The 18991-nt window shown below is 37.2% G+C and overlaps 1 protein-coding gene across 2 annotated transcripts in view; it reads right to left on the reverse strand.

The window, feature by feature from the left end:
- Nucleotides 1-10663, reverse strand: part of LOC149281823 (disabled homolog 2-interacting protein-like) — a 147363-nt gene extending 136700 nt beyond the window's left edge. The window contains exon 1 of one of the 2 annotated variants that reach the window (XM_089498933.1): nucleotides 10556-10663. In XM_089498933.1, the coding sequence (XP_089355059.1) occupies nucleotides 10556-10624 (69 nt within the window). In that variant the 5' untranslated portion in view covers nucleotides 10625-10663. The remainder of the gene's footprint in view (nucleotides 1-10555) is intronic. The other variant, XM_089498934.1, reaches the window with a different exon arrangement.
- Between the last annotated feature and the right edge of the window lie 8328 nt (nucleotides 10664-18991).

An 18991-nucleotide genomic window follows, 5' to 3' on the forward strand; every position in this document is an offset into this window, starting at 1 on the left:
CCTTTTGGAAAACAATAGAATGTCTCAGTCTTAATCATCCAGCTGGAGACTCTGACTAGTGAAAGTCTATGGAGGAACGGACTTCATTAGCATTGCCATAAAGCATCAGCTCAGTGTGGTGCTTGAGCCGGGAAAGTCACCCAAAATATCACATGACTGACAGCAACGGCGACTCCAGGTCTGCAGATAAAGGGAGTTTATTGGAACAAAATGAGATAAAATCAGGTTTTTCTCAATGCCGAACCGACATTCCTGTACAAAATTGCATGGAATAGCTAAACCTGCCCCAGAAGTCCTATTTGAGGCGTGGAGAACATGGCACCCATCTTCCTATGTGGTGGACCTCTGATTACATTATGGAAATTTGGATCTACTCATTTTTACCTACTTAGCGAGGCCCTCTAGACTCGACTATCCCCAGAAGGACACTGATTACAACTCATCCCCCAATCCAACAGGAATTAGTCACGTTTTATCCACAAAGAAGTAAAGTACTAACATTTTAAGAAGTATTCCTGAAATCCTGGAATCCATAAGTGGCTTCCTGCCGTGTATCCAGACGAAGACAATCCCAATGAGGTTGTAGCACTTGCCTAGGAGCTTGAGGGTCATACCTACAGACTGCCAAGACACCCTGGGCCCTTACTGTGTCCTGGTTTGGCCATTTGCATCATCCCCGGCAAGCTTGGCAATGCACTTTTTTTTTTTTCCATCTTACTGAAATTTCCCTTTTTCAGTTGAGGAATCAAATAAAACTTCCAAATTGCGAAATATACTGACGTGTTAGAATCTTAGACATCTTCAGAAGGTGTCCACTACTCCTGTAAAATGCATACATCAAAGAAAATAAGCCTTAAACTGTTATTGCTTTTTTTCTCAAAGTGGAGTTAGAAATGAGTTCACTTTTCCATGTCAGAATCTCATATATTATACAAAGTTAAAACGTGATGATAGAATGAATTGTCAGGTTTTATATGATAATTATTCGGCACGTCATAATATTCTTTCACTTGTACGCCCGGGTGAACAGCAGCACATATAAAAGAGCCCCTGGGACCTCAAAGGAAATAAAAAATGATAAATCCAGACGTGCCATTAAAAAAAAAAAAAGTCCTTTATAATAAACCAGTTTCCAGAATAGATTGGTAGCAGAGTAAGGCTGCCAACGTAGAGAAATATTAAAAAGATTGGACAGAGGAATGATATTTAGCATAAGACAAAGAGGGCCACTCCAATGTTGTTAGAATTCATACTTCATATTTTTGTAACTATAAAATAATATATTATTCAGGTCACTTACATCAATAAATTTACAGAACGACCAAAGAACACCTAAATTACTGAATTTCTTATTGGGCGATCAGGCTCCATGTAAAGCACCTTGGCCGTCAACACTATGGAAGGTTGTGCTGAGTCGACACGGTCCTCCATAGTTTTGTGCTGGGATATGATGTCATATCCCAATACCCACTGGAAAGAACACAGTCACCGAGGGGGTGGTAGACAGTGCTGCCCTGGGTTAGGTGTAGGACAGCGCCGAAGGAAAATACGGCACTGCTGAGGTTCACCATTGAAGGCTGTCACGTGCTATCTGGCAGTCACATTGGTCTCCCAAACTTAACTTCCTCACTGCTTTATGGAACATAAGCAATTTGTTCCATAAAGCGTAGACATGAGCATATCTGGGAGCCCTCCCTTACAGGATGTGGGCAGAAGGTCCCGCTGGTGTCAGTTGGCGGTCTCACTAATGCCGGCGGGTGGTCTCACTGGTGTCGGTGAGAGTTCCCGCTGATGTTGAGGGACACACAGTTGTTGGACTGGGAAATGGGCAGGGAGTGGGGCACTGCTCCCACGGCCCAGAGTTTTCTGGTGGCGACCCAGAGACCCAGAGAAGCGGCACTTCTCCTGGAGTCTTTGGGTGAAACCCTCTGTAACACAACCACATTCTCCTACATACCAAATAAAATATGTTTTAAAGTATCCCGTGATCCTGCCAAGATTACTGTATGGGGGTACACATGGCAAAAGTCTCCCCAACTCAACTTTCCAGGTTCCAAGACTTTTTAATACAATTCCATAAAATGAAGATCTGTGGGTTTGATCAAAGAAATTTAGATAAGAGCTTTACACCCAGAAAAAGACAGTAAAAAAAAAGTAAATAAAAAAAATAAAATAAAAAAAATAAAAAAAATACAAAACAAATACAAAACAGCCAAATGTCACCAATAAAACAAAAAGATGTCTCCACAGTTAGTCACAGAAAATGTTTAATAATATCAAGACACATTAAAGTATAACTTTTAAATTCCAGTAATCTAAATATCCAGGAACCGCTTTGCTTCGATAACACATGACCCCACTGGCAGGCCGCGCCGACTTACAGAATGCTTTTAGCAGAATTTAATGATTTTTTCAATAGTGCTAAATTAAAGAGTCCAAATTAAAGCAGCATATTTAAAAAGAAAGAAAAAAAATCAAACATTTTCAGGGTAATTGTATTGTAATTGTTACTAGTTTATTGGGGTTAAGGTTCTATCCTCCATAATAGCCAGAGGCTCTGAGAATTAATTTACATTTTAAGGAATCTAATGGTGTCAATTAACCACGTAACCTAGCATGACATTCAATCCAGAGGACAGCACTGGTAGTAAAGTATGGTCTAGTATGGGGTAAGTTATATCCATGTCTAAGGGTTTACATAGTCTGGAGTAGACTCCTTCATGTTTTACTATGATTTCATGTTATCTGAACATTCCAATAGGTGCTTTTCTCACTGCCATACCATAATGGAAACCCCTGCTTGAATACAGGTGACTTCATTCAGAATATCTTTCCCATCTAACAAGTTATGGTTTTCATAAAAACCTTTATGTAGCACCATTTGGTCGCCGCCATTAGTGCATCATCCCAATAGAATCTTTGTGATGGACTATTAAAGGGTTAATATTTGAAGGCTCTCAGGGTCAGCTCCTTTAAAAAGCCTCAATGGGATGCATATTTGTGTAAAAGAAAACTCTGGCAAAGAGGTTTATTCACTAAACAATTAATTTAAGGTCAACTGCTGCAACAGAAACACCTTTCATCTTGAGCAATTTAGCGGTGTTATGCACGGCCAGCCTCGTTGACGTTCTCCTGCAAGAAGGGCTGAGATGATTATTAAAAAAGAATAATTCATTTGGAATGTTTTTTTTGTTGTCTAACAAGTAACTCATACATAATTCTCTCTCTGATGACATATGATGACATCACTAGTTTTCATCCTTTAGATGCAGTGACGTGCCTTCTTACCTTCTCCCTGACCAATTAGATGTTTATGGAATCCATCCTTTGGAGTATCCTTTACTGCCCAAAAACATTCCAAAGTCTTCAAAAATAACGGATAACTTTTTTCTCTGCAGCTAGCACAGTCATATTAATTCCATCTCAGCTGACAATTTAATGATAATGGTTTTCTCTTTGCATATCATTTGATAGAATGTTTTGAATTTAAAGAAATCCAATTCCAAAAAAAAAAAATACAAATTTAAAAAAAAAATGAGAAATTAAAACAGATGCCCTAATTCATATGCTTTAAGACCAAAATGACTGTAATTTTTATTCCTGCTTTAAATTGTTTGGTAAACATTTAGATTTCCATTAAAGAAAGAAGGGTCGGTTTAAAATAAACTGCTGAAATTCTACCAATTTCATTACAAAAGTAACAACAACAAAAATCCTCAAACAAATTAAACTATTAAAATAGAATTTACAATCTGCCATCAAAGAGAGAAATGTCGACGGAACCATCACGTAAACTGTTAAGAGACAAAAGTCCATGTTTGTTAAAAATCCACTAAAAGATTTAAGAGGCAATTATTATATTGCTAAATATTACAATATTTACAAAAAAATGAATACCATATTATAAAGAACAAAGAACAACCCTGAACTTACAAACACGTACATTTATTTAATGTATTGATGAGTATATGAATAAATGGTAATGTGTATAGAATTCTAACATGGAAAGGGCTAAACTAAAACTATTCATGAGAAATCCTTAAATTAAGAATTAAGTGATTTAGAAATTAGAAATATTATTCAAATTTTATAATTACAGCCAATGGGGGGAAAAAAATGCAAACTATCCATTATAAATAAAACATTGATTGCATGACATATGAATTACATATTTCTTACAATGTTGGATTTTTACGTAAACCTCAACTGGCCTCCCAATTCAATCCTTCAATTGGAATGATGGCCTTTAACCATAGAATGGTGGCCTTAGCCAGCCTTTCTTCTTGGATATTTTAACAAAACCCCAGGTTCCTCTGCTTCTTCTCCCATTCTAAGGCATTGTTGGTAGCTCATGAGGTCATGTTTGGGTTCTCCCCAGCTTCTCCCCCTTTGGTCTGTCTCTTTTGATGTAGCATTTAATGTCACATAACCTAGTGGAGGAGGTCAAACCCAAGATGTCCAACCGAGCTTTCCAAGATACCGTTACGAATCTTAAGGTACTAAGAGGCATAAAATAACTATATGAATGGAGAAGTAAACCACGTTCCACCATCATGGTGGCTTGTTTTATACCCCACTCTTCTGCTTTCTTCTCTATACAATTCCAAACCTCTCTTACAATTCAAAAGGGGTGTCAAAATGTGTTCATTTAGCATAAAAATAATAATGATAGTTTGCCTGGCTCCCTAGTATTATCTTGACCAAATCACTTAGCAGATCATTACTATCTAATTAAATACTCAATTTTATAATGGAAAATAGGTTTTTTTGGAGATGTAAAACATTTGTCTTGTGCCAGAAAAACTGTCATTGATGTATCTGTGTCCACTATCATCTGCTTCGCGTGATAAAGTACCAAAAAAGAGAAACAATTAAATTAGATTATTAAAGGGATCTAAGATCTACCTAAAATAATCACCAAAGACAAAAATTAGTGATGACATTTTCGGCCAGATGAAATATTAAGCCATAATGGCATTTCCTAGTCTCCTCTCGGTGGGGGATGGTGGAATTTTTTTTTAGCGTCAGATGCAGCCATGGACATATTAACCAAGCATGGGTTATATTAAAATCCAAATATAACATATCCCAGGTTATTACATAAAAAATATATATTTTAATAAATATGACAATTATTTTTTGTTCTTGTGATGGTTTAAAAAAATATTTAAACTTAATGATTTTTTTTTTAATCAGTATTATTATTATGTGAAATTCATTTCCAAAACTAATAAAAAATAGTGGGTTTTTTAAAATTTTATGAATCTAAAGGCCAGTGGAAAGGGCGAGTTGCTATGGAGATTCTGTGTACATTTCATAAGCTGGAATTTAGAAGAATAAGAAAATATTGAGCCGAATAGAAGTGTCATTATTAAAATTTTATACAGGTTTGGAAACCTAAATTATGAAGCCTTTATATGTCAATAATATGTTTGATTATGATTTTTTAATTTTTTTTGCAGAATTTGTGAACTAAATTCTTTTGATTGGTAAATAGAAGCTTTTTGTGAAATCTAACAATTTTATTATTTCTGATAATTAGTGCAAATATTACCATAATTACAGTGTTCATTTAGCACTGCTATCAAGGTGTATACAGCATATACACCTGTCCTAATGTATAGGAAGACCATTGGGTGGCACAGAGATGCCCCTAGAGCAACTCTTTTGCCCCACCTGCTGGTCAGCAGGTACATTTAACAGGTCTGTATAGCCCAGAGGAAGTCTTTTGCCCAGGGAGTGGTATACCCAATCCCAAATTTATATTAAAGACATTATGGGATTGAGGAACCCAGATGGACTTGGATGGGATAGTGGGTGACTGATAACCACCATTAACCCTTCACATACTGTGCCCGTCACGAGCTGGGGTATATAAAGTCTATTTGCATTTGGGACTGAAAATCTCATGTGGGCATACCTGGGAACTCTCCATGTCTGACCCGGGGACCCCGGGAGACGCCTTGTTTCACGGGGTCTCTGGGTCGCTTTTCTCTTTTGTTCAGACAGGGAAGAAGCATTTGGCCATGTTCCCTCCCCGTTCATATCATCTACTCCTCGCCCACCTAATGCAATCTGAGGCTAGTAAGCCACGCTTACTTGGAGTAAAGTATTTAATTACATTTTTCAAAAAAAGTGTTTTCTTTAAATATAAATAAAAGATAAATCTAAGAGCTCAGAATGTTTGCTGGGTATGAGGGTATCGCAGGGTTCTACAGCCCTAAAAGCCCCAATAATGTGTATAGAAACAGCAGGAAACGGCTTTATAAATTAAACGGGGTAAATTAAGGAAAGTGGCTGAAGGAAGGGGGAGGTAGAAAACCCTTATATTCCCTTTTGACCCCAAAGACCACCACTTATCAAGCAACCTATCAATGGCTACCTCCCCCCCTTCCATTCCCTACACTTCCCCCACACTCACACATGGCCCTTGTCCGCTTAGCTGAGCTAAATGCACCACTCAGTTACAAAAATATCTACCAACAAGCCAGAAACTCATAAAAAGTCCTGGTAAAGCCCTGCCCCTGGCCACACCTCTAACCACACCGCCTAAAACAAAAGTATTCTTTTTTTTGACAATTTGGAACATCAGGAGGTATGGTCCCTGTTCTTGATTGGCCTGGACAATATGGGGCAAGCATGATGGGGCATAATTCTAATAATTAATCGTCGAATGAGAAATGTAACAAACTGATTTCTCACAAAGAATTAATAACAGGAAAAATGTTTTTCTTGGTTTTTAGTCTATGAATATTTCATCACAATACTGAAGCCGTTGAGAAAAAAACGCGGAAAAACTGCAAACTCTAAACACAAGAAAACTGCCAAAAAAAGAAACAGAAAAGCAGAATATATATATATATTTCTGTATTTTGCCCGAGGCAGATTCTAGAAGAGTTCGAAGTTATTCAATGTCTACGAGCAACCCTACGAAGAACATCATCTGGACTAAGCAGGTGAGACATATCCTCTTCTGCTTGCACAAATGTGCTGAATAATTAAACAGCTCAAAGTAAAAGAAGAAATTCTATTAAAAAGCTAATGAAATGAAAATTGATCTTTCACCCAAAAGTAACTTGAAATTTATCACCATGTTTAACAGGTTTTTTTAGGAAAATCTTGTGACTTTGTCTGCCTTTTGGTGTTGTATTTGTAGGTATGTATGGACACATTGTATGGATCAAACTGTTGGCCATCTTGTAACCTTCATTATTTATCTCCTAATTAAGCCTTCTTTTTGTTTTGAAGACCCCAACAAGGTTCCTCTAAAACCAGATTAATTTGGAAGATCCTAATAATCTGAACTGTTAAGGTTACTGCAGTTCGTTTTGGGGTTTGTTTCGGTATTTGAATAGTGGGCAGACAACAAGATAGGTCTCCAACTGATCCAAAGAAACATTTAAATAGAATGTAGATAAAACACCATTTTGGAAATAACCGGAATATCGCAAGTCAATGTGTTGTTGGAGCTGGAATGATGTCCAACTGGGATTAAAGCTTTACTAGTGATTAAAAAATTTAATACATTGTGACAAATTTACTAAAATATCTTAGAATTGTGTGATTCCGAGAATCAAACAAGTGTGTTTTTTTCATCTGCAAATCCTTTGATTTCCGTCAATTAGTTTTCATAATTTTCCCATTTTAACGTAATAAGCCCATATTTGATCATACGCTGCCCATTTTCCACCTATACTGGGCTACCGTAATTTTTTATCGGCTGTATTTCTTGTATATGGGTAAAGCCTGTGATGTAAATAGGACCCAGGTCTGTATTCCAGAACTAATCTACTATATCAAAATCCACAGAACTTTATTAATTCTTTACGATAAAGTGCAAACTGGTTCAAGAGACAAATAGAAGGAAAGAACACTCAACGCGTTTCACACTATGCTATCACTTCGTTATCAAATCATAATATCATGATGTTGGGTATACGCCCTTCATTTCAAGAACTACATTCTAGGAACCCAAAAATCATATATTTAGGAAGTTGAACAGAAAACTTTTCCAAATTGTTCCAGGTGCTGGGGAAAAGGAACCGACCTTTACAAGGTTAAAAAAAAAAAAATAATAAAATAAAAAAATATATAGATTTTTTTTTAAAATAGAGTTTTGGTATCAACAGTGAGGTTCATAAAAATAAATATTTTATATAATATTTTATATATAATATAAAATTAATTACAAACACATCTGCTGCTAAAATTAATACCCATAAATGATTTAGTTACAATAAATCACTTTCATAACATCAGGCACATAAAGGACATGTCCGTGAATTTGTCATACGTTAACCAGCAGAAAATCAGATCTTGAAGCATGACCTTGCACAAAATTTCTTTTTAATTAGATCAGGGTTTTTTGGTTTTTTTTATTTCATCACTTAACGAACAAAGTACAATGCAGGGAGATATGACATGAATCTGTGTTAAGTTACATTTATTACTCATAGCGTCAACTTCACATTAATTAAATCCATTATAATTGCATATTACCGTTACATCATGCGTTTCCTTTACAGTTGACAAAAAACAGCAGAAAATCTTATTTGAAGGCTGCGACAGAGTAGATTTTGTAGCTAATTAGCACGGAATTGGTCAGCCTTGAGTGTGTGTTGGTATTCTGGCTAGTGAATGTAAAGAAAAAATCTAAATCTGGCCTCTTGATAGACAGAAACACAATTAATTTCCTAAATCCCGAGCACCAATTACCAAGAAATGGGAAAATAAAAAATGTATTCAGAATCAAAATTCTGCAATGTGTTTAAGAAAAAATTATAATTTTTTTAAATAATTTAATAAATTTTAGCCAAACTTTAAAGCCATTGGAAGCATTTAGATAACATGTCACACCAGGAAGGTAGAAATGGTAACACCTATAGAAAAAGGAATTCAGGTGCATCATGGGAAATTATATAAGGAAAAGAGATCGATAGCTTGGAGATCCATTGATTAGAGTGAATCATTTTATTTTTTATTTTTTTTTGATAATTTAACCTTTTTGTATCCAAACTTTAAGGCCATTATAAAATTCTACAATGCTTTTTAGGACAAAAAATTATTTAAACTGTGATCCTGTTTTGTTTTATTTTTTTTAGATAATTTAGATAATTTTAATGAAACTATAAGGCTACCTGAAGGTAGTATTAAAGTATTAAAGTAAATAATTATAAAATTGCTACTCTAAAGCAAATATCTGCAATATTTTTAGGAAAAAAATGAATAATTTTAATTTTCACCCTAGTTTCCCCCCCTATAATTTAACATATTTAGCCAAACTTTATTGTCATTTTAAAAGTGTTATATTTTCATTAAATAAACTACTCTGAAGCCAAACTTATTTTTTTTTTTATCAGATAAAAGATGAACATTTAGAAAGAAAAAGCACGGCCTATAAGAAAAAGGAAATTAGATGCACCGTGGGAAATTTTCTAAGCCAAAGAGAGACGTGAAGATACCTTACCAAAAGTGAACAATTTTGAACTAAATAATTATAAATATATAATAAAAATATAATATTGTAATTCGATCAGAGAGTTTTATTTTTATTTTGAAATAAGGCATGTTAAGGTTACAAAGAGGTTTTATGATGTCGAAATCGGGCATAAAGGGTGACTATGAGGATGTGACATCGCAACACATATGGCGTCATGCATGATGTCATTGCTTTTTCACTAATATTTTGTAATTGGCTACTTTTAAATATATTTAATGTATTCCTTGTGTTTTAAGCATAATTTTTTATTATTTTTATTAAGCAGAACAATTTTTTACTCTATATAGAAGGGTAATTTAGGTGAATTGTGTTCTAATCGTGTTTTTCTATTCAGTTGAATGATGGTCTGATTTGTAATAGCATACGTATATCAGTATATATCACTTTCCATGTATCCTACACAAAAGAATGGATCTTAGGTTTCTACCTTACTTTCAACGATGAGATGTTTCATCTGTTCAAGGTCAGATTTATAGCTAGCGTTTTCCCATAAAGCTCTGGGGGGCTGTGAACGGAGCTGGGAGTACTACACATGGACAGGTCAGCGTTATATCTGTCCGAACAACCAAATCGCTGAACTGAGATAATACTTAAAGTGATCTTTTATTGATTACTTAAGTGGGAAGAAATAGACATCATCATGGAAACCCGCGCAAAATCCATGAAGTCTTGCAGGGACAAGGTCAATAAAACTGTACGTGGGAGACATGAGAAAACAGGGTAGAATCGCCGTCATAAACCATCTATTATCCTTTATTGGTGGAACCTGGGGTTTGATGCCTGAGTCATGAGTCAAAATTAAAAGTACATTCGAGGAAATTGAGCAGGAGATCTTTCTAAATGAATTGTGGACCTCATGGAATTCCTACTGATCGGAAGTTAAAGATAGCATTAGTTGGGGCGGTTGTATTCAACCAAGATTTCCGTCTATGACATACTAATTATAAATATACAATTGGGGAAGGTTGTGTAGATATTTTCCAATATCCAGCACACAGAACTCGAAACCTTGAGACGAGGGGAAAGAGAAGAAAAGATAGCAAGCGGCATATATACCGTGACTCGGAATGGCGTGGTAGCCGTTTGTTCCATGGTGGGACTCTTATCGGAGGCGCTTCCGGGCATGCTGCGTCTCCTGCCTGGTTTTTCTGGAGGCGATTCTGGAGAGGGAGAGAATAAATAAAAACATTAGGTTAAATCACCTTATCCATATTACGTGTGGCAGCGTTGACTATACTATCATAATATCTGGAAACGTTGGGTGGCCAGTGGCCACTCTTACTTTAATTATGGTCAAATTGTTGTGTTGGGTAGGAGCATTGGGGTTCCATGTTTGGTAAGCAGGTATAGGGCAGGGAAGGAGGTGCAAACTAGACAAAAGTATCTGAAAATACTCTAAAACCACTAGAAAAAGTGTCTCAAGGTCTGGCAGACAGTTGTCAAGCCCTATAGCACTCAAGCCAAACCAAAGGTTTAGAAGGTTACCTTTATGGGTCCAGCAATAACAAGAAGTCATGTTTCTTGCGTTCCACAAAATAACATTTTAGAAGTTAGTATTACAACCTATATGGGGATTTTTTGGCCAATAAACAACCATTGTCTTAATATTTATTGAGCATTAACATTAACACAAAACTATGATTCTGTAGACAAAAGGTTATGTAGCTTTGACAAACTTTTACTCCTTGTATTCACAAAATTCGTCTCCAGAAAGAGTCTTCAGTCGGAGTCTATTGAGCCAACATGGAAAAATATGTAGTCATGTAAGCTTCTGGGACCTCAGAATGGCCAAGAAGAGCCAAGAAGAGCCATATTAGTCGGCTAATTCTATACCATGCTCCTATCAATGAATGGTTGACAGATAAAAAGGGAAAATGACTCAATTTTCACAAGAGATGGATTTTTTTTTTTTAAACTAAAAGAACGAAGCCTGTACTTGAACATTAAATTACACCGTAGAACGACTCAGAAGCAGTTGAAAGGAAATCACATTCTGTTAAAACATCACAACTAAGGGAATAGAGATTTATCTGCTGTTTCGGAGAAGAAATGACCACTTTTAACGTTGTATTTTTAGTGCTCGTGTTAAAGTTCTTTTGCCCTTGTTTAAAATCAAGGAAATATTATTTCTTTTTTCGCCCACAGAGAGTATCAAAAGAAATATATTCTTATAGAAAGAAAAGAAATGTATATATATATATACTCGGCAGTTCAAAAGTTCGGGGTCACTTAGAAATGTCCTTGTTTTTTAAAAAAAAAGCAAACTTTGTCCATTAAAATAACATGAAATGGATCAGAAATCCAGCGCAGACGGGGTTAATGTTGTATATGATTGTTGTACCTGGAAACGGCTGATTTTTAATGGAATATATTCATAGGTATTCATCACTCTTTATCACTCCCATCACTCCTGTGTTCCAATGGCCCTTTATCACTCCCATCACTCCTGTGTTCCAATGGCCCTTTATCACTCCCATCACTCCTGTGTTCCAGTGGCCCCTTATCACTCCCATCACTCCTGTGTCCCAATGGCCCTTTATCACTCCCATCACTCCTGTGTTCCAATGGCCCTTTATCACTCCCATCACCCCTGCGTTCCAATGGCCCTTTATCACTCCCATCACTCCTGTGTTCCAATGGCCCTTTATCACTCCCATCACCCCTGCGTTCCAATGGCCCTTTATCACTCCCATCACTCCTGGGTTCCAGTGGCCCTTTATCACTCCCATCACTCCTGTGTTCCAATGGCACGTTGTGTTTGCTGATCCAAGTTTAAGTTTAAAATGCTAATTTATCAAGGTGTTGCAGCATATTTATGCAACTGAATTTGGAGAAATCTTCAAATCACCAAAAACCCCCCACTGAATTATTTTTTTATTTTTTTGCATTGATCTAAAATTATCTTTTTTTTCCCATGATACAGACCAAAGGGATCAATTAAATGCATTTAAGTATTTCAACAACCATTAAAATTGACAAAGGAAAGTGTTTTGATTGTTTTATGTTAATTTCTTTGAATTGGCGACTGATAGCTCCAGTTTCCCCAAATGTCACATTTCTATTATTATTATTATTGATGTATATAGCGCCACCATATTCCGCAGGGTCTGTACAATGGGTAAGCAGTACATAACGAGCAGCGCATCACATATCAATCAGCACAAAAGGTAACGAGGGCCCTGCTCAAAGGAGCTTACAATCTAAAAGTGTCACGGGGATACTATAAGAATAGACATATACGTTACTCGCTGAAATGAGACTAATTTCCCTAAATGAAAAAAAAAAACGAAATTTAATTTGTAAATGTCAAAAAAAAGGAATGTTTATTGTGTGCTTTGTATTCAGAGCAACAGCTGTTAGTTAAGGTAAAAGATTCAGCCGGCATAGAACTCCTTCTGTCGGTTTTGAAAACCCAAAGGGAGGCGGACGGACAGAAGCCATTGATTTGCGATTCTTGCGCGATTCGGCACCAGATGGTACCCGAATACATCGAGGCCAACCTGAGTCGCAACAAACTGGTTTATGGCTTTGAAAGGCAGATGAATGGGAGATACTGTCAGAGCTAATGAGTTTAAAATCTTTTTTTTTTTTGGTACACAGAGTGAATCTTCTATGCTGTGTAAATCAGTAGCTGCAAATGATATGAAATGCGTTAATTAGCTGGGGAGGAAAAAAAAAAACAATAAACATGAGTTTCGGAGGCGAGTTTTAAAAAAGGGTTTAGGAAGCCTCAGCTCAGATTTTCGGGTGTTCTTGCACATTAAATTGAAAGTAGTGCTATATTATTAGGCCAGAAAACAAATATTATTGTTATTTTCATTCTATTCCTCACCCCCCAGTGTTTCAAATGACCAAAAAAGGACGTTTATTTTGTAATGGGTGTGGTTAGGGGTGTGGTTGGGGCAGGGCTTTATACACTATAGATTTTTTTTATACAACTTAGTAGGGCATATAGAAGAAGAGTAATGTGGTTTAATAACAGTTTAATTTATAAAGCCATTCCTGCTGTTTCTATACCCATTATTGGGGCTTTTAGGACCGTAGAACCCTGCAGTACCCTCATACCCAGCAAACATTCTGAGCTCCTGGAAAAGAGGGACATCAGGGGAGGAAAGAGGGGCATCAGGGAAGAAAGTGGGGCATAGGGATTTGTTCATGCTCTTAAGGGAGGAGGATGCCGTAGAGTAAAACAACAATCCTATGAACAAAGTATGAGTTTTTATTTATTGATGCATTCATTCATTCATTCATTTATTCATTCATTCATTTGGTATCTTTGTTATGGATTCTATGAGCCATCTGTACAAAGTTGTATATAAAGTTTAGCACTTAGTTTATAAATATTTATTCATCCCCCAGCGCTACTGTATACAACGCATGAGCCATAATACGTTATAAAAGAAACTTACGTAGAATGATTTTCTGGGTCAGTTACTCTAAATTGTAAGTACCGGTATATTCAGAATATTGAGAGTAACACAATCAAATATCTTCAGAATACAGCACATTTTTCCTTGTGTCCTTGAGTCAAGTAGCGTCCTAAAGTATTCTCCTTATTGCTTCTTAGAGTTATAGTGATAACGGCAGACCTGTTGCCATGGAGATGTTCTTTTAGAACATGGACCAACGATTGGTTGTCTCTCTTGGTTATTTTGTGACAAGTATTGGGAATGACAAGATTTCCGCATTTTGGTTCATTGTTTTATTTTATCCTACTCAGCACCCCAGGAAAGTATACATTTTTCGAAGCACAGGGTATTTCTCTAGGGGGTAGAGATGCCATTATAGTAACCGAAATTAACTTGTCCCAAGAATGTATACAGCCATCTTACTATACATTTTGGGAATTGCCTTCATGCATCTTTGGATTATTTGTAGTGATTTAGCAGACCCTTAATTCTAAAAAAGAGACCTCCAACCATGTTTAGAACAGATGAATCTAGTGTTGTATTAATGTTTGGCACCAGTCACCCCCCATCACGCCACCATCCATGATCACCATCCAGGATATGACATCATACCCCTGCACTTTTAATGAGCCAGTTGGGCAGATCAGTGATCTTTTACATGGTCCAATTAGCAGTGGCACTACAGGCATCCTGATTGGCCAGTAGGGTGATCGACTTCCTGCTTTGCGGTAGAGGGGATGCCAGCCCCCCCCCGGAGATCTGCCACCCTAAGATATGCCACTGGGTGGAATAAAGGTTCTAAGATATGAGATGCAGAAAACCGTCACAGGTAGTGATTGGGTGGATCCAAAAAAACTTCTAAAAAATATCCCTTTTTCTAGATCCCCATCCAGAAACTAAATAGGAGAGATCTGCTTGTCGACTTCGAAAATTATCCTAAATCCACTGCGTTTCTTCCCTCATAAATACTTCTGGACGTCTCTTTGACGCACAAATACACAGACATGAGAATAAAAGTCGCCCGTTATTAGCAAACACTCAAACTGCCACATAACAGCAAGGGCAAAACAACAATCCACATTTTGTGTTTTAATTGCGCTACCAGACACAAGCCGCTCGACCCTTTCTGCTTTTGTTTTTTTATTCTAACTTTTTGTTATTGTTTTGTGATTTCTTTGATACACGACTTAACCCCTTCAGCAGTTTAGGAGGTTGTAGAAGAATCTGACCCTTTCATAAATTGGAGACAAGACAATGGGGAAGAGGGAGAGTTGAACATGCAGGGATAGCGTCCACGTGACTTTAACAACGTTGTTCTGAAATCCGAGGGCATTAACCCCTGTTCTAATCATCTAAAATATAACCATTATTTTTGTGTATAATTACCAAGCGGAATAATGCGTTAATGATGAGAGAATAAAAACTCCCACCACTAATATGGGTAATGTCTCATTAGCTTCCATGAATTAAAAGCAGAGAAGTGAGCCTGGGTTACAGTAGGTTTGAAAACAATTATAATGAAAATAATAATTCAAATAAAAATAAGTCAAATAAAAGAAGACAAAAAGAGAGGATTAACATGCAGATCCGCAAGGCATTCCATCATACTTTTTTTTCTATAGATGACATGATCTGTTTTATATCGGCATATTGGATGCATTTCTAATGTATTTGGCATGTATACCTTGCTCGGAGGCTACCTGACATCACCTGTTGTTAATGCGCCCAGTGGCCAGACATGGAATTGCATCCTATTAAAAAAGTGATTATAATCATTACACCCGGAGCAGTGTAGGGTGGGGAGTTAACCAATATTTCATCAATAATTAAATATATTAGAACCAATTACTTTTCAGAGACACTCAGGACTAGAGTTACCAGCAATGGGTTTTTTTTGTGAAGGACATTTGACTAAATGCCCCAAAAGAAAAAAAATAGGTTGGCAGCCCTGTTACCATTTTATTCCAATTCTTTGTAAACTAAGACACAGGGGGGAAGAAATACAATAAGAGAGACCTTCTATTGCACCGTCGCTGGATGTTTTTGTGCAACCCAACTGCCTGAATCACCCTGAACTCTCCGAAGCATTGGTCTGCAGAATGCAAAGTGTTAATGACATTTTGTGTGATTCTGAATTTTTCCCCAGAGGATAGAATATTATTTTTTTGTAAATATCTTGTTTTATTTTAAAAATCCAAACAGGTCAACCCCCCCAAAAAAAACCCATTTATTCTGATACATGATCATTAAGTGCATTTAAGAAGAATACCTATAATTTGTGCTTTTCAGTGAGCCGGTCCATCTACTGCTGAATTTAACACAATTGCAACTAAATGCAGCATTAGATTCTGTAGAATGTCCAAAAACTTCTCCGAAATAACGATTTAATCAAGTCAAATACTGGCTCATTCTTCATTTTTGCCAGGAACAATTAATTGTCATGTGACACAAAATACAGGTGCTGATAGGTTGTTGCCATGAAGACTTGAAAAGCTGCAAAGTCACATAAAAAGTCTCAGTAAGACAATGTCCCTCCGTTAACCACACCCACTAAAATAAAACTGTCCTTATTTGGAACTCAAAAAGTTGGTGGGTGTGGCTTTATATCAAATGGCTGCATGCCTCCCCCGTAAGACCAAAGTAAGAAGAAGTATAGGAAGATAATACCAGGCAAAAATTAATGCTTTATTTAAACTCTTCATACAAGTTTCAATCTTTTCTCAGCTGAAAGATATTCTAATTATTTATTCAGCGGATATTTGTAATTGGCATCCAAGTTTCAAAAGGAACTTTCTTCTGACATGCAAACTCTAGAAAAGATGATTTTTCTGCTGCCAAATGGGAAAAAAAATGATTGATGAACTAATATTCAGGGGGGGGAAATCGTAGTAATAATAACACACACCAGAAATTACAGATTGAGGTCTGAAAATGCTTTTTGTGTTAAAAAAAATAGTTATTTTGAGTTTTATTTTCTTTTAGGCTGAAAATTGCAATGAGCGTTTTCCGTGTTGACCTGAATGCTACATCTAAAATTACAGCTGCCAGAAAAAGAGTCTAGCAAATTGAGAAGTATTTTAGAAGTGAGATGATTACAATTTCAGCCGAGGAGGAAGGCAAAATAGGTGTTAGTTTGGTGGTTTAGTTTGAACACATTAGCTCAGATGGAGATGGATGCAGCTCGGTGGGAAGTCTCGACACATTTTTTTTTTCTTAGTTTAAAAGTTTAAAAAAAAGTTAAAAAGTTCAAGGCAGGGGTAAAGAAAAAAATACAACCATGGGAAAGTCGTTTGAAGCCGTAGATCGCGTTAGCAGATGTGGTCCTAATGCATCTCCTAAGTTCCAATGAGGTGTGGCAACTATGTATGTGGAGGGGGGGCAGTAAAATGTCAACGCTTCAAGTCTTGGGAGATATAAAGTTAGACACTGATTTTATGGGAAACTTCTCTGGTGTCCCTGTTTAGTTCGGTCAGTCCCTCTTGGGGACCCAAATGCCTGATTCCCATCTTTCCTCCCCTGATGCACCTCTTTTCTAGAAACTCATAATGTTCCCAATAATATCAGGAAATGGGTTTTCTAAAGAGTCCACCACCAAAAAAGACACTTGGGCATACCCACCAACATTTCAGGTGTGAAAAGTGGGACACCTTCATTGGGAGGTGTTGCTAGAGACAGGGTATTGATGGGGCTAGAGGCAGGGTGGCGATGGGGCTAGAGGCAGGTCAAGGCAACCTTATTGCCTTACCTTTCACATTGTAGTGTGGAAGCTGTGATTTGGATCTGTGATGTTGATTCATTTCACAGCTCAGTGGGCAGTCAGGACCCCCCAAATGGTCCATGATATCCACATCAAAAGCAGGACAGTGTAACTGTTCAGCAAGACAGAAGAACAGTGCCCATAATCAATACTGTCCTGTAGAAAGTGGGACAGTTGGGTGGTATGCTCAGGATATATGTTTATATACACACAGACATCCACATCTAATTCTAGAGGCATCCCATGCAAACACATCATTTCTAGAGCTCGGATATTAGCTAGGCATTAGTAAAATTGCTAATCACCTCCATCCAGCTCATTAAACATGCCTGTCTGGATAATGAACACAAAGTGTCGCCTACTCCGCAATTTCCTACGACCTCCGAAGCGCGCGTGGTCCAGCGGCAACCCACATTAGTTCCAAGTTTAATGACCTGTTTCTTTAACAAAGAGGCATAAACAGCATCCAGTAATGGTCAAAAGTGAGAGGCCGAGACAGCTTGACATATTTTAAAACAGATTCTGGCTCAGACGCAGTTGACTTGATTAAATCTGGAGTGGATATTCCCACCGGTAATTAACTCTGTGTTATAAAGGTCACTGATGCTTCAGGCTTTGGACAGTCTTACAATGTTGACTAAAGTTCTGCTATAGAATTTCTTTTCTGGCTTTGATTCCAGTAATAAGAATTGAAGTGATAAGAGTCATTGATTAATTTAAGATATTATCTCCGTGAAAGGATTCTGGTTACTTTGTAGAATGAATGAGAACTTACTTGGGAAGGCACTTGAGGATCAGTGGCCACCAAATGACGTACATGCAGCTGTTGGTTGGATACACGTGGCAGCATGTAACGTTTGTGCTTGTGTTATATAATATACGTAACTCATGAGTTCTACAGGAGTATGTAAGGGCCAAAATATATCTTCACTAAGGAGTGGCTTGGCAAATTTCATCGGTGGAAGCAAGCCCATCCCCGTTGCCCAATAATACAGCAGCCGATTAACACAAACACATCTGGAACCTGGTCTTACCGAAAAAGGTGGCCAATTCTGCCTCACCTCCACTGTCCAGAAATGGTCATTAGATCAAGGACCACAGCAAGGATACAGTCAAAGAGGACCTTCTGAATTACTCTTATTCCAGATACCCCTATGTCCCAGATACCCATGTCCCTCACATTGCCGGCACTTAACGAGTGTACTTAATACAATGGAAGCAGAAGCTTGGCAGACGTAGGCTCTCCTCCATACTATTTCTTACGTAGGGTGCCACTTCCCGTCTCAACCTTGACCGGCAATAAATACCTCAGACTTGTACTTGCGC

This window comes from Sceloporus occidentalis, unplaced genomic scaffold, assembly GCF_023333645.1.
Source record: "Sceloporus occidentalis isolate IW3139 unplaced genomic scaffold, rSceOcc1.0.p SCAF_127, whole genome shotgun sequence".
Taxonomy (NCBI): Eukaryota; Metazoa; Chordata; class Lepidosauria; order Squamata; family Phrynosomatidae; genus Sceloporus; species Sceloporus occidentalis.